Source organism: Hippocampus guttulatus, chromosome 15 (assembly GCF_054856545.1).
Source record: "Hippocampus guttulatus isolate MCC_2025c chromosome 15, RoL_Hgut_1.0, whole genome shotgun sequence".
NCBI classification, from domain to species: Eukaryota; Metazoa; Chordata; class Actinopteri; order Syngnathiformes; family Syngnathidae; genus Hippocampus; species Hippocampus guttulatus.
In genome coordinates this window covers 9480838-9495868 of record NC_141275.1, presented here as the reverse complement: position 1 = coordinate 9495868, position 15031 = coordinate 9480838, and the positions used below count along the sequence as shown (strand labels likewise).

Below are 15031 nucleotides of genomic sequence, written 5' to 3'. Positions count from 1 at the left end.
ACAGTGTACCTTTAATGTTCATTTATTAATAGCAGCTCAACATGGAAATCTGTAAGTCACACATACATAATTGTTCATTCAAACTTCAAAACACAGTCTGGTTTTGTCTGTCCTCTGTTTTTACTTAATTTTCTTTTTTTTGCACCGTCAGTATTGTTCCCATAGCAAAGGACCTGAGCCAGCAAGATGCAGCTGAAGCAGGCCGACAGGAGGTAGCTAGCTGTGGCAAGAGACTTCCCCGTGTCCTACAAAACAAAGGTTACAATCACATAATTTGTGGTAGTCATTGCTGATGAGTGCAAAAAAATTAGCAATTTTTTACATACCTGCAGTGAAACAAAGATGAGACCCAAGGAGGCTGCACAGGATAACAATACAGACGCAGATGACAGCTGACCCGTGTGGCCATTCCTATAGTTAGTTCCTGCCTGAAGAATCTTGAAACAGCCAATCCAGTAAGTCAGTCTTCATTATACATTGTACATTTGAACTTTACTTGGGCACTTAACACATCAATGTCTGACTGAACTTTTCATACTATTACCTTGCTTGCAATTATTGCTGCCAAACTGGAAGACTGCATTGTCGAGATAACTTGCGCAGGGGCATAAGATCCCATGAGGACTATTAAACCACCATAAGCCAACACAAACAAAATACCTGCCACATGAACATAGATGAGAGGATGTGATGTCATTGTTAAAAAAAATCACTGGCAATATGGCAAGAAGTAAGTACTGCCACCAGGTGGTGCTACGTTTTTTTTGTTTGTTTGCTCAGCAACAATTACTTGGCTTTTAAGACACTCACAGTTGTCCTAATTTGTCATAATGTTGGAATACGGACTGAAGTGGTTGGTTTCCATGCCTCTCTTACCTTGTAGAACACCGCAGACAGATTAACAAGTGCAGGTACGAAGAATTACTGCTCACCTCTAAAAGTGTCCCCCCGATAATGCAAGATGAGGAAGAGAATCATTGTGGTCTGGATGGTCAAGAAAAGCCTCTCACCCCAGGCACTGCAGTAAAAAGGTACGCACAACAGGTAATGACGTTGGATCAAGAGACTGTCAAGCCAGGGCAGCAGATTTAGGAACATGATCAAACCTGTGACAAGGTGTAACACCCCCCCCCCCTTTTTTTTTTTTTGGTAATTGCTATTAACACAGTCTGTCTAGCTGCAGGCAATTGGCACATACGAGTTCTACACTCTTCTTCAGCCCCAAAAAAATCTCACAGCCGAAAATATAACGAAACTGCCACAATCACATTGGGGAAAAAACAAGAGCTGTATCGACAATTTTGCACTTACAAGAATGTCGCCGCAGATGTGTTCATTAAACAATGTATATTATTGTGGATGTTGATTGAGAACTGTTTCGAACTTTTTGATTACTTTTTCCAACGACACGGAAGTTAATTCCAGAAAATAAAAGTACCAGGTAAATGTATCACCTGGCGTGAATATATTGTCAATATGCTTGACATGCTGGTTAAACACTAACAGAAGTGGGAAGTTGTGGGTCATGGCGAACAGGACAGGTCCAGACGAGGCGTAAAGTTGCAGCAGGATGGAAACTGAATTCACGCCCTGCGCATTCCGTCTCCATAGAATCTTGAGCAGCTGCAGGAACTGAGCTACAAGCACAATGCGGATGGGTAGTGGGGACAAATACGTACCAAGCTTTGTCTAATTTGTGGCATGGTTAAACATTCTAAAGTAAAATTCCAATTCACAACTGGTTCATCGGTATCATGAAAAAAAATAAAACGTTCATAACTTGACATTTATTGTATGTTTATAACAGTATTCAGTACTAGAATGAAGTTTAATTTTAGCTTTTATTTTGACTCTTATGTGTTGAAGGTAATAAGCAATTGAAATGTGGATAACTCCGTTAATAGTTCGTACCACTGTGCAGTAGTGATGGGAATTCCGGCTCCTTTTAGAGAGCCGGCTCTTTTGGCTCGGCTCCCAAATGGCTCCTCAGTTTTTTTGTTGCTTAAATTAATTTACTACCAAAAATAACGTAATATTATGCGTAAAATGAATTACTAATGCAAAAAATAAACAGTATATCAAATATTTATTATTTATATGGCTTTATGTATATTTTTCTGAACATACTCAACATGGAGTACAACATGGAGTGCTCCAAAAATAAAAACAAAGTACAAAGACCCATATCAAAACAAGGTCAACAAAAAGTTCCAATATCTGAATGTGTATATTTATAAGCTTTTAACTATTTACAGTAAAACAACATAAGTAAGCTTTGAATACCACACAACAAATTATAAGTTAAAATTTGTAAAACAAAAAGAAAAAAGCAGCACCCAGGTAAAAGTTTTAACTTGTCTTTAGCGAAGATTGGCATTAAGAAAAACCAATTAAGTATTGAGAAAAACCAACAAAGTACAAAGACCCATCTCAAAACAAGGTCGTCAAAAAGTTCCAATCTCTGAATGTGTATATTTATAAGCTTTTAACTATTTACAGTAAAACAACATAAGTAAGCATTGAATACCACACAACAAATTATAAATTAAAATTTGTAAAACAAAAAGAAAAAAGCAGCATCCAGGTAAAGGTTTTAGCTTGTCTTTCGCAAAGATTGGCATGAAGAAAAACCAAGTGCCTCAGCTTTGAGGGGTTGATCCTGTTTCTCCTCTCTGTTAACATTTGCCCTGTTTTGGAGAAGATTCTCTCTGAGGGGACAGATGTTGCGACAACATACAGCCAACACAAAATGGCTGAAAATCACTTGCAATCATTTTACCCAGTTCCTCGTCAATTGTGTTCTGTTTTATTGGTTTTATAGCTTTTTGCATAAAGTGGCTCATAGAGCTCTGGGTTGTACATCTAGGTAGTTGTGACATTGCAGCAACAGTTGCAGACACACTAGCACCTTCATTAATAGCTGGTTCCCTTGCTTGTCTTTTCTCTTCAAATTGTACTGATGGGTGGACTTTTCTGATGTGCCTGTGCAAGGTTATTTGTGGAGCCTGATCGATGGGATATTTTAACCTTGCACAGTCTACACGCTGCCTTTGAACTATCAATTAAATTGAAATGAGTCCAAATATCACTGCGTTTCCTATCCATTTTCTCACCTTTCCGCTTTCCACCGTGTTGTTTTTTTCGCTAACTAACTCTCTCGTCTCCTCGTTTGTCTTGTTTGCGTGCTGCTCAGTGTGCTGGCTGCTGTGTCTCTTCTCTAACCCCTCCCCCTTCTCTAAACTGCAGCGTGTGTGTGTGTGTGTGTATAAAACCCTCCCCTTCCTCTTCTACCACGGATCTTGACCAATCACGTGCGGCTTTAACCGAAAGGGGGAGGGGTGACAGGAGAAAAAAAAGTCGGCTCCTATTCGGACCGGCTCCCAATGAGGAGCCGGCTCCCATCGTTCACTTCAAAGAGCCGGCTCTAAGAGCCGGCTCGTTCGCGAACGACACATCACTACTGTGCAATACATCAATAGCAAATTAAAACTGTTATTTTAATAGAGTAGTTATGAACGCATTGGAAAAGTGTGTTGATGCAGTGTTTATATTGAACACTTAATATTGGACCACCAGTACAGGGCGTGTAGAGCAGTTTTGTTTAGTTTTTTTATGATTGTGTAATGATCACACCTTTATCCATCATCTATTGATATTCAGTCTTACCAAAAACTACGTCCAAAACAAGCCACAGTCCGATGATTTTGTTGAGGACTAACGTCAAACATGGCACTGCAAATAAAAAGAACACATAAAAAAATGGAGACAGTAAAACAATGCAACGCACAGAGTGCGTTTCAACGCAGACGTTCCTCCTCCCTTCTCTTAAGTTTGAAACTATTTTCGCATACTTGGCAGGTGAACAAGCCCACATCGGGCGAGCAAATGTGTTGACAGCAAGCCTCACCGTGCAAATTGAAGTTGACCAAAAGCTCCGCATAACATTTCTCCGGCATGAAATGGTTGACTAGGAAACTTTTGACGGGAGACGTGGACATGTTGAGCGTGTTGCACGCAACGCGAATGGACTGAACGCACGCAGCACTTCCGGGTTCGATGTCACTCTGCACCAAAGCTTCACGAGGACGACCCGAATTTTGAAACTACGAGCAAAATCTCCTAGAGCCGTCATTTTTCCTTGACGGGACAGCCGAAAATGCTTGATGTTCTTGTAAAAAAAAAAAAAAAAAAAGAACAACAAAAAATAAAGTTTACATAATGTTAGAAAACACCAAAATTCACGCGCGTCTCACCAGTTTGTGAAAATATTTAAACAATCGTCCCCAGTATTTTGGATTTAAATGCTACTAAGGGACATTAATCTCGAGTGTAATTGCTCAGAATTTTCACTTCCCATCCAGATCACCGTTGAAACATTTTCATCTGCGAGCCGCCACTCACTGTAATCATAACAATTTAAGCCAAATTCACCGCAATCTTCTTCTCCCAAGTGCAGCACATTCCTGGCTTTTTGTAAGTCTGATTACTCCGTAGCAAACCTTTCCCGTGCCATGATTTCGTCAATGTCAACAAAGAGTTCTTTATGATCACTGAGACCGGGCGTACCCCAGAGATTGGACGAATCTAATCATGACCTTTACCTGACAAAAGTCTGGATCTCCATATACAAACAACAGAACTAAATGTATGCTCTTATCCGTGTCAACCACAACTCGGATTGCAGTCTGGTAGTAAAAGGGGCTGAAAACAGGACGATGTGCTTAATTTAATTACATAAGTGAGAGCCTGGTGTAAATGCATAGTCTGTTTAATGGTACACGAACGGAATGCGATCTGCAGTGTTGTATCAACAATGACGGAAACAATGGCATGCATGGTCTTTTGTGAGACAAGCATCTCACGCAGGAATAATTTAATCACTTAGTTGTATAATGTTAAGGAATTTGAAGTAAAAGAGAATTGCATTTTCCTCAAATCCAATTCTTTTATTAAACCGAGGGTGACCTGTCCCTTTTGTGCATGGATAATACAAATCTGTGTCAATATGAAGTTAATCTTTAACCGATTAACTACACCCGAAACCAAACGGTACAACGCATATTTACACATATTCTCATTGAAAGAAGACAGTCTTCCTGATAAGATCCCGATCAATTTAACATTAATCTTTCATCGAACAGAATGCAAACAATTAGAGAACGTCGTTTAATTTAATTACAGGTACGATTACCTATTTAATGTTCAGGGATTTGATGAAAACTTGCCTGTAAAATCAATACATAGACGTATTTGTTACTGATTCTCCACATTGAAAGGACCCAGATGAAGTGTCTTGAAAATCAAACAATCCGACCTTCGGTAGCACATGATCTGCATCATCGGACGTTGTTAGCGGTCAGCAGTCTGCAATTGCTGCTTGCGCCAGGAGAAGCATTTTAGAACAGTACATGTCAGTCGTCGGTACGATAGCTTCTGTAAAAACAAAGAAACCCGGCTGCCCAGACTGTAGGTTGCCAGGAGACCAAACATGTTTTGGTCTGTTTTCTCTGTCATCAGCTACCCATATAAATTTCCCCAACCCCGAATATGCTCAGACAAACACCGCCAACATCAAAGTGTAGCCTCTGTGATTCATATTTTACCACAGAAGCTGCTCATCAATGTTTCACCGGCAGTCAATGCCATTGACGTTGTTCTTGCAACACTTGGCGGTGTCCAAAGTCCAAAACGCGCTGTAAATCTGGAATCGCAATATCCACGAGCACCTTGACAGAATTGGCTCACCAAAATTCATTCATGCCACTTTATCATCGGATGAAAATGACATGATTCAGGCGCCTGACGTTCCGCTTCACCTCTTGATGTGTTTTATGGGCCATTTCGAAATGTGCATGCGCGCTCAACAAAAACGGGGATTGTCTCACGGAATGACTCACATTTACTTCTACCGCCTATCCCTGATTTTGTTTGTCCATGGTATCTGCTTGTCATTCCGACCTCCCACACCCTCACACACAGAGTGAACGTACAAGTACACGCGCTTTCACCCTACCAGTGTCAGTTTCTTCAACAGAAAAGGGAAAGAGGAAGGGAGCCGCTTAAACGTCCTGAACAGGAATTCTTCGAATTCCCCCCCCCTCCCCTACGCGCAACAGCAGCAATTTTACTCTGCCAACATGTGCACTGGGACATGTTCTCGTTGTATCGCTGTGACTTTGTACCCATTAGCGCTCATATCCATCATTTGTAACATAGTGTTGTTCTTTCCTGATGGGGACATCAAGTACGCTAAAGATGGACATATTACCGAGGAGGTGAAATATATGGGAGGACTCATTGGCGGGGGAGTCATGGTAAGTTGTCTACGACCACGCTCCTGAAGGGTGTGACTCAGAGTTGTGGCGCATTCCTTTGTTTTTGTGCACCTTTAGGAAAAAAAGCTTACCTATAACGCGAAGGCGAAAATCTGCACGTTTGATATTGCGCACTCAGAAAATCCAACACACAAGTTTGAGTAATTTCTATTTCTTCATAACCGAGCCTCATTGACATTTGAACAGTAGATGATTTTATATTTTTGGAATGCAGCTCCTGGAATGGAATTTTGATTCGCCTTCCAGATAGGATCTGTCACACCTCTATTAGTCCGTCATGAAGTTCATGCGATGAAGTGCAATCTCAATCTGTTTCAGGTGTTGCTACCGGCACTTTATATCCACGTGACTGGAAAACAAGGATGCTGTGGAAATCGCTGTGGGGTAAGTGATTCGACTTATTCAGCTCAACACCATTCACTGTATTTTTACTGTTGATCTGTGTCATGAATGATAAAGTCAGGTAAATGTAGTCAGGTTGAAAGACATTTTACCGCAATGTAAATGTCGGTGTGAATTTGTTGCGTAGTCGACAGGGTATTTACATCCGGATCTAATGCGCAACTTCTGATCGCACGATTTCATATATCAAGGTTTTACTAGCATGCAACCCAGAGCGCTGTCTGGATTTTGTCCTGATAGGGGATCAGTCCGAACCATTGCACAAATATAGTTAATCATAATATCATTTGGAGTCTGAAGAAAGAAAGCGTTGGCGTACTCAGGAACAGACACTAAAACAGGTTGATCAATGACGACAACAGGAGTCGGAAGATAAAACGTCCCGAGAGCTGGAAAACCCCCAAAACAACTGTGGGTGACACCAACCTCCAGAAGGCATGAGTAAAGATTTCACAATCAACCGTTTACAGACTTGGTGAACTAACACTTAAGAGAAGATGGAAACCACTCATTAGCAAGGAGAACAGAAAGGCCAAAAAATACAGAGACGGCCCTCAAACATTCAAGGAGAATGTTTTACGGAGTAGCAAATTAACTTTTATCAAAGTCAAGGAAGCACGAAAGGTGAGAGGACGAAATACTGTTCAAACTCATCTGTGGCTTGTGCTTGCGTGGCTTCAGACACATTAGCCTTCATGAATGCCGCACACGATCTCAGCAACCATATTCACTCAACAGAAACCAATTTAAAGTAAAAAAGGCAACAATCATACAGCAAAATAAAACAGGAGTCCTGGGGGGGGGGGGGGGGGTTGGTTTGTTTTTTTACCATTCCAATATTTTTGGAGCAGCCTTGTGACTTTGAAAGGATGTGAGGAATGTGCGAGGACTAAACAGAAAGGGATGTTTTGGCACCCCGTGTCAAATTCCATTTGACATATTCCTTAACTTTGCGTATTTTTTCACTTCCTCAGATGTTCTTATCAATTGCGTTTGCCGCAGTGGGCGTGGCCGGCGCGCTGTACAGTCTGAGTGTGGCCGCACTCGGTTTGAAGAATGGCCCCCTTTGTAAAGTCATCTTGATATGGACCACGCCTTTCAAAGACAGGTGACACCCCCATGAGGTTGATTTACGATTGGATGACTGGCAATCACATGGCATTTTCTCTCTTCCTTGTTTCAATCATCTCTTGTCATATTGACACTCATATTGATACTCTCCTTTGTGCCCAGCGACCCGAGTTACCTGACCGACAACACATGGTGGGGGAAATGCACGGAGCCCAAGAACATTGTGCAGTTCAACACGGGATTGTTCGGCACCCTGTTGGCCTGTAGCTGCCTGCAAGCGGTTCTGTGCGCCATCCAGATGATCAACGGCCTCTTCGGCTGCCTGTGCGGAACCTGCGCCAGCAAAACCGTCATCTGAATTCCGAACAGACAGGTTGGAATGCAACACGGTCATGCTGAGATGGGTCCGAAGATAGCGCGTTTCATTTGTCTTTTGCTTCGTAGCTGCAGTGCGGCCCCTGTTGGCAAGGAGCTGCATCACACGCTCTTGAAAATGCGTCTGGTTCACACGTTGTCCTTATGTCAATTTGAGTGTTTTGATGAATATACTCGGCTGACAAAATCCTTCAAGGCATATTTGGCTTTCGGCTGGAATTTCAGGTCGAACCTAAAATGCTCTACAATCTTTATAAAAAGCTGAATCGCTCTTAATTTTTGGGGGGGGGGGGGGTGAAGAGTGAGTGAACTATATTAGAATAAGAATGTTATCTCCACACTCCACCGTATTGTTTACCGTTAACTGCAACAGAATTGATGCTTCTCAGTAAATATCTGTCAAGGATGCTAAAAAGAAACACAGAAAAATAAGCTGTTTCAGTGGAACGTTTAATATGGATATTATAACTACAATATCAAGATAATTAAATATATCATGGATAGAGTTCAATTGTTGGCATTTTCTTAATAAAACATGTCTCAACAAGGGTGACTGGGATTATTTGTGTTTTGCAAAACACGGGAGCAACCCTGTACATGGAGTGCAAATAGCACATTAGTGGATTGCTAAAAAACAAAAAAAGGCAAAATATGGAATTTTAAAAGGCAAATGCTGGGCTGTACCTTTTTTGTAGGAATTTTGCAAAAGGAGTGATCATTAGGAAACAAAATCGGAAGGCAGACACTGAATTAGTTTTGTGAATTTGGATTTGTCAAAAGTTATTGAAATCCACCAGTCAGTTAGTTTGAAACTACTCTGTCAAAAAGCATGACATTGAAAAACTAGGAAATAAATATCTCACTTTCTAAAAACACGCGAACCATGAATACAATTTCCAAATACTAAAAGTTAGATAAACTCTTCGAGTGGCATCATTAGATCAGCGAAACCCATAAGGTCTGTTTCAAGCCTCGAAAACGTTCAAGCATTAAAAAGGAGTGTTTTTTTGTTTTTCCTACTCGATGTGTGCGCATACATTAAATGCTCCGAAAGGCTTCAAACACTTGCCTATTTTTGTGCATTTCACGACACTGAGGTAGGCGAGAATGTAGTGTGGACAAAGCCACCTAGAAAAGCTGTCTCTCAGAAATCAAAATTGGCAGTAGGACCTCTCGATGGCACAAACAATTGTTAGCACTAAACGTAAACACAATGTGTAAGTTCACAAGAAACGGAGATGAACTCGAGCAAGTTCGATCCCCCCCCCCAAAAAAAAAAAAGATTCCATCACCATCCGTGACCTCTACTCCTTCCGAACTCGTTTAAAAATGTGCAACTCAGCAATCAAACTGCTTCATCATGACCTTGCGGCTGACCTCATAACCCAGGAAAAGTGCGCCGTTAGCAGGAAAGGTGCGGACCAAGGTGGGCGTGAGACCCGAGTAGAGGGCTCGAATACCTTCGAGCAAGAAATAAAACAGAAGGACTCAAGTCACGATTTAAACTCATTAGGATGATAAAAGACTTGATGAAATGATAAAGACTTACTACCTTCGGTGCGTGCGATGGTCATGAAGGTTTTGAAAAAACCGCCCTGCTTGCCCGTCATGGACATGACCTGGATTCGAGACTTGACACAGTCCATGGGGTAGACCACCAGCCAGAGGCACGCCCCTCCAAAACCCCCGCTGAACACAATTGGAGCCACGCCTTCGCCGCGGTAAGACACAAACGCGGTATTATGCATATGATGATGATTGCTGTCGTGGTCTATCTCCCAGAATGCATTGCGGCGGCGGCACGCTCACCTATGTCGTCTTTTTCACACTTCATGTAGTCGGCAAAGGCACTGCGGCAGAGCTCGTAGGCGCCAAAGAAGCAGAAGTAGCCGGGGACCTCTCTGGCGATGGTGGTGGTCAGGCCCTGGAAGAAACCCTGCGGGCCTTCGTTCTTCATGATGGATTTCACCACAGACCACACCGAGCTGCAGGGAGAGGACGCAGAGGTAAGAATCAGAAAACAGAGTTCATACCTAGCGTCGCTGATTCATTTAATCGCTGTTATCGTTTGGGCCACGAAACCGAAATGTACCTACTGCGCACACTGAAAGCTGAAAACTAAAATGGGCACTTTCCGTGCGTTTTCCACCTAAAAAAGACAATGGTGTCTTGAAATACGAGCAATCCAATTTACGATTTTTTTTTGAGAGACAAGAAATCCTCCGGCAGTTTTTTTTTTTGCTTTAGACTTCACAAAAATTTCTGATCCGAGCACGCTTTGGTGGCTGTGAATTTTGCTCAGCTCATTTTACAGCTAGCAGCATTTACGGGTCAAAAACAATTCTTCAAAAACAGCCTTCAAAAGTTGAAGTATACTGTCAAAATAAACTCCACGACAAACTAAAACAAGACCACCTCGTGTGTGAATCAGTGATTCTCAGTACGTGGGGTCAGACTGTCCTAGAGTGGACTGCTGGATGGATTGAAGCAATGTATCAGAACAAGACTTGTTGAAACGACTTACTTTTGACTCCTTGCAATCTTGCCCGATGCCTCCATTTCGTACATGGCTTGCAGACGGCATTTAACAAGCTCTGTAGGGCAGAGGACCAGCGAAGAAAAGATGGACGCCACGGAGCCGGCGCACGCTTTTTGCATGTCACTAGCAGGCAAAGGGGGGCACACACGCACAGATCTTAACCCGTTCTCACGCCTACAGACTGCGGCGTTTTATTGTTTACATTTTTCCTACCTCAGCACGGCATCACTGTGTAGGCCCGCCGTGAAGCGGATGACCTGCTGGCAGAAGCCGTAGCTCATGAAGAGCACGGAGTTCTCAGCGATGTTGGCCATCAGAGCCGGCGAGGTTCCCTGGTAGAGACCGCGGATACCGACTTGTTTGTATGTAGACGTGATGCAGTGGATGAAGCCCCTGTAGAGTGTGGGAAAGGTCTGCATCTTGACCTTGGCTGTGTCAAGAGGTTGGCCGCTGAAAACGCACGCGGCGCCCCCTGGCATGAGACAAAGAGACACGGTTAACAAACACAAAATAAGGGATTTTAGCTGCTTTGCATGAGTGAAATAATTTTGAAATTTGGACGTTCTCTGTCTTTCTGGACTCCTGGCTCACCGCCATCGGCCAATTTTTTTCTACGAGTGGTGTGTGCGACTACAGTAAAATTAGTCCGGATGGAAAAATTATCCCTGTGAAGCTTCTTGGCAGAGATTTAAAAAAAAAAAAAAAAAAAAAAAGATGGATGCATCTTTTTCAAATGTATTAATCGGGTTATTATCTAGTGCAAGAGACAGGGCCACACCCTGAAAACATGCTGATGTCAGCGAGACAGGATGTCTGTGTACATTGTCACTCAGCCAGGTCACGCTGTGCGCTACACTGCACATGTTCTTGTTTGTTGATGCTAAAAAGGCCCGGAGGAGAAGCATTTAGCCAAACAATGTCCCGGCATCTCTCCACCAAAGATTCCCGTTCCATAGAAGAGTGGCCAGTAACGAGCCGTTTTGCCCGCAGGCAGATGAATGACCGCTTGGTATGCGAGGCGACCATTCGATGATGCGTCGTGAGGGCTCTCAAACTGTTTGGAGAGATAATATAAAATTTTCCGAAATGTCTTGGTAAACCAAACGATAAAAATACAGTAGATGAGGGGAGTATCTCATTACGTAGTTGAATAATTCATTCTTGAGTTTTGTACCTTTGTCCCTTGTATACTTTTAAGACTCAATAAGTAGCCGAATGCACAATAGAGGCAAATGAGCCAGAAAAAAAAGGGGGCAAACAGATGTCTGAGGTCCTTTGCGCGCATGCTAAAAAGGTGTCAGTATTTGCTCACATTCACCTGTAAGTTCTTTTAAAAAAAAAAAGAACAGTCTGCCCTCGAAGCACCAGGGACACATGCTGTTTAGGGGGCGAGTCAGTTTACCTATAGCTCCAGCAGAGAGGTCGATGACGGCCTGGACCACAGCATGAGGTGCCATTCTGTCCAAAATTGACAGAAGAGGGTTCTCTTTCCGTCAGACACCTGGCAACCACATTAAAGATAGTGTGGAAGCATCTCACAAATTATTTCAGTCGTTCAATTCAAAAAGAGGTATATAATATTTTAAAATTTAAATGTCATATAGATTCATTGCACACTGTGAAATATTTCATCTTATTTTATATTTTGATGATTATAACTTACTGACTGCTGACAGAAACGGATAATTCTCCAACTGAAAAAATTACAATTCATCAAAATAATTTATTGAAAATATAAACTAGACAGGAATGTGACTTTTAATTTAACACACGCATAGATTTGTATTTATTAAAACTGTATTTTTTTAATCTCTTCCCTCAACAGCCCCACTGACACAGTCAGTCAGTCCCAAGCATTTGTTATATTTGCAATATGTTTTAATGATTGTCAAACAGTCAGACAATTGCCAAATGCCTTTTTTATTCATTGTTTTATTAATATAAATTCTGTTGTACGAGGTGCTAAACGTTCCATAACTGGTTCCACAAAAGATATATTTCAAACCCAAACTATATATATATGTATATATATATATATATATATTTTTCCCCTTCAGACCTTCCTAACCTCAAGAGTGTCATCAAGAGGAATTGTTTTCAAGGCTTGGACAAGAATCTGGCAAAGGAGCTTCAAAAGACCCGGAAGACTTCTTCCAAGAGTGCACGAAGAACTGGCGGACAAGGCTGGAAAAAGTCCGACTTCAGGCGATTACTTCCAAAGGTAAAACCTGGCTTTTAAATGTATCCAGTGCGTCACGAGTCTTGGAACCTTTTTAACGCACCCTATTATCAATCATTTTACTGTAAAAGTTTGGGAAATACTGTATAAAACAGATTACTCAACTATATAAAACAAATATATCCGAAATGTTCATTTTGTAGACATATGTATTTGCCATCCATCAAGTCCTACATGATGCAAATACTAAGTACTACACTAAGCAAAGATCAAAATAAATTGAGCCACATCGTTTTACAAACAAAAGCTAAATTGCACATGGTCATTTATCCGGCACAAGGCGTTTACGTCACCTACACGCCGGAAGTATTGGGGCTCATCTAAATTCTCTATTTTTAACTTGCAAGATCCTAGCGCCTCTGTTTACATGCTAGCACCCCCCCCCCCCCCCTCCCCCAAACCCCATCAAGGAGACTAGGAGATTGGCAGAAGAAGAGGTTAAATATTTTGCGGAAATGAGACGATCCTTCGTCCGTTACGACATTTCGTGACGTGACGTCCGCAAAAGATGATATCTCGTCATTGATGTGTGTCACAGGTGTATCGTCTGCGTGGCCGAATTATTAATCGTTTATATGTATATTGTATAGTGTTGATATGTTGCTCATGTATTACGTTGACTGCAAATACAATTTAGAACCAACACGTTTTCATTTCATTTGCCCAAATGCATTTGACAAATTGACGGGCTAATTACGATACACACCTTTTAAAATAAGTCGCAGGCTACTGATAACAATTTATTTTGGTATCAAATACTGCCCACAATTGGACATACAGTAATACTTCCAGCCCAACATGAAACTCCATTTTTCTTGCTTATTAAAAGTTTTGCTTCGGGTCCCTGGGATAAACCGGCAAAAAAAAAGCTCCTCAAAATGAGAACGTTGGCCCTGAAATGAATGTCATTGATAAGCAAAACTGATATTTCGAGCCTTGCTAAACAACCTTTATTGCAAGGTTAGAAATACCTGATCTATCGTTGCCATGTTAAGGTTACTACTGTACTACTTGTGAAGGTTACCTGCAGATGGGGATGATGGCTCTTCGCTGTGCATGTTTTAACTCATTTAAATAGGAAAGATCATATTACATGTCGTACTTTGCATTTTATTGGTTTTAAATGTCGGAACACTGACTTTTTTTTAAATAAACATTTCTTTAGCAGGCCTTTAGGAGATTCAAAACTATCCAAATAGGAGTACAGTAGACGTTTTCTGCCATTAGACTATAACGAAATCACTATAACTAGCGATATGCTAATCAATAAAATGTGTCTAGTTAGTATTACTTGCCTTTGGGGAGAGAGAGCGATTTTACTCCGACTGACCTCAATGGTGAACTGCGGCGGCTTGCTAACTGGTGCTAACGTAGAGCATGCTATAGTACACTAGCAGAGCACGCATGATTATCTCAAATGTTATCTCTTTTGTGACATCTTCCCCCAACAGTGTGGCGTCAATGGATGACTGAATGAATGGGCAATGATAACGGCGCCGCTGATCAGAATAATAATAGACGATGTCGCAGCCCATCTTTGTCGACAAGCTTTCAGGAGGTCTTTCTCTGCTCCATTTGCAGATACCAAAGTCTTTCCACGTCCACTCTTGAGTCGTTCTTGATGATAATTTTTTTGTGGGACGACTCTTTCTGATTTCTTGACACCGTGTTCGATTCAACAAAAATTCTGCTGGATATATTATTAATTTTGGTTACAAATTACATTCAGAAGAATAGTGTGAGTGATCCTCGATCTGGTTAATTCATGCATGTTACAACTTCCGGTGTAAAGTCTCGGTGGGTGGTACACATTACTAGAGCGTCCTCTGCTGTTTGTTTTGCGAAACGTTGGACAGTAACGGTTGGTGATCACGACTGTGACTATCAGAGCCGACAAGTGCAGATACTTGCGTAAAAACACTGCGGTAACTGTAGATGTAACGATCGAGTTCTGTACCTAAATAAAAATTTAAAGTGTCTGAAATGTCGTTAAGTAAACAAGTTCAAAGTATCAAAATCAATTAGGTTTTACTATGAATTACAGGGTTTTCCATATCGCTGCCTTCTCTG

General features: G+C 41.6%; 3 protein-coding genes across 5 annotated transcripts; 1 reads left to right on the top strand and 2 right to left on the bottom strand.

Annotated features, from left to right (window-relative positions):
• Positions 1 to 22: 22 nt before the first annotated feature.
• Positions 23 to 4201, bottom strand: LOC147193747 (mannose-P-dolichol utilization defect 1 protein-like). Its single transcript, XM_086131404.1, has 7 exons — positions 3908 to 4201; positions 3667 to 3732; positions 1505 to 1637; positions 933 to 1018; positions 545 to 660; positions 327 to 437; positions 23 to 245 (listed from the first exon to the last, which is right to left on the bottom strand). Exons 1-7 carry the CDS (start codon positions 3996 to 3998, stop codon positions 75 to 77), a joined length of 774 nt encoding a protein of 257 aa, XP_085987530.1. The 5' UTR covers positions 3999 to 4201; the 3' UTR covers positions 23 to 74.
• Positions 4202 to 5948: 1747 nt separating this feature from the next.
• tm4sf21a (transmembrane 4 L six family member 21a) lies at positions 5949 to 8730 on the top strand. Of its 2 annotated transcripts, XM_086131408.1 has the most exons (5): positions 5949 to 6314; positions 6654 to 6719; positions 7712 to 7845; positions 7971 to 8181; positions 8253 to 8730. In XM_086131408.1, exons 1-4 carry the CDS (start codon positions 6138 to 6140, stop codon positions 8164 to 8166), a joined length of 573 nt encoding a protein of 190 aa, XP_085987534.1. In that variant the 5' UTR covers positions 5949 to 6137; the 3' UTR covers positions 8167 to 8181; positions 8253 to 8730. The 2 variants fall into 2 exon arrangements, with proteins under 2 accessions (XP_085987534.1, XP_085987533.1); XM_086131407.1 differs by having other exon boundaries at positions 5951 to 6314; positions 7971 to 8730.
• slc25a15b (solute carrier family 25 member 15b) lies at positions 8618 to 14683 on the bottom strand. 2 transcript variants are annotated; one of them, XM_086131399.1, is made up of 7 exons: positions 14292 to 14683; positions 12125 to 12223; positions 10936 to 11194; positions 10708 to 10845; positions 9993 to 10168; positions 9736 to 9894; positions 8618 to 9643 (listed from the first exon to the last, which is right to left on the bottom strand). In XM_086131399.1, the coding sequence occupies exons 2-7, from the start codon at positions 12177 to 12179 to the stop codon at positions 9522 to 9524; spliced, it is 909 nt and encodes a 302-aa protein (XP_085987525.1). In that variant the 5' UTR covers positions 12180 to 12223; positions 14292 to 14683; the 3' UTR covers positions 8618 to 9521. The 2 variants fall into 2 exon arrangements, with proteins under 2 accessions (XP_085987525.1, XP_085987524.1); XM_086131398.1 differs by having other exon boundaries at positions 14257 to 14682.
• Positions 14684 to 15031: the final 348 nt, after the last annotated feature.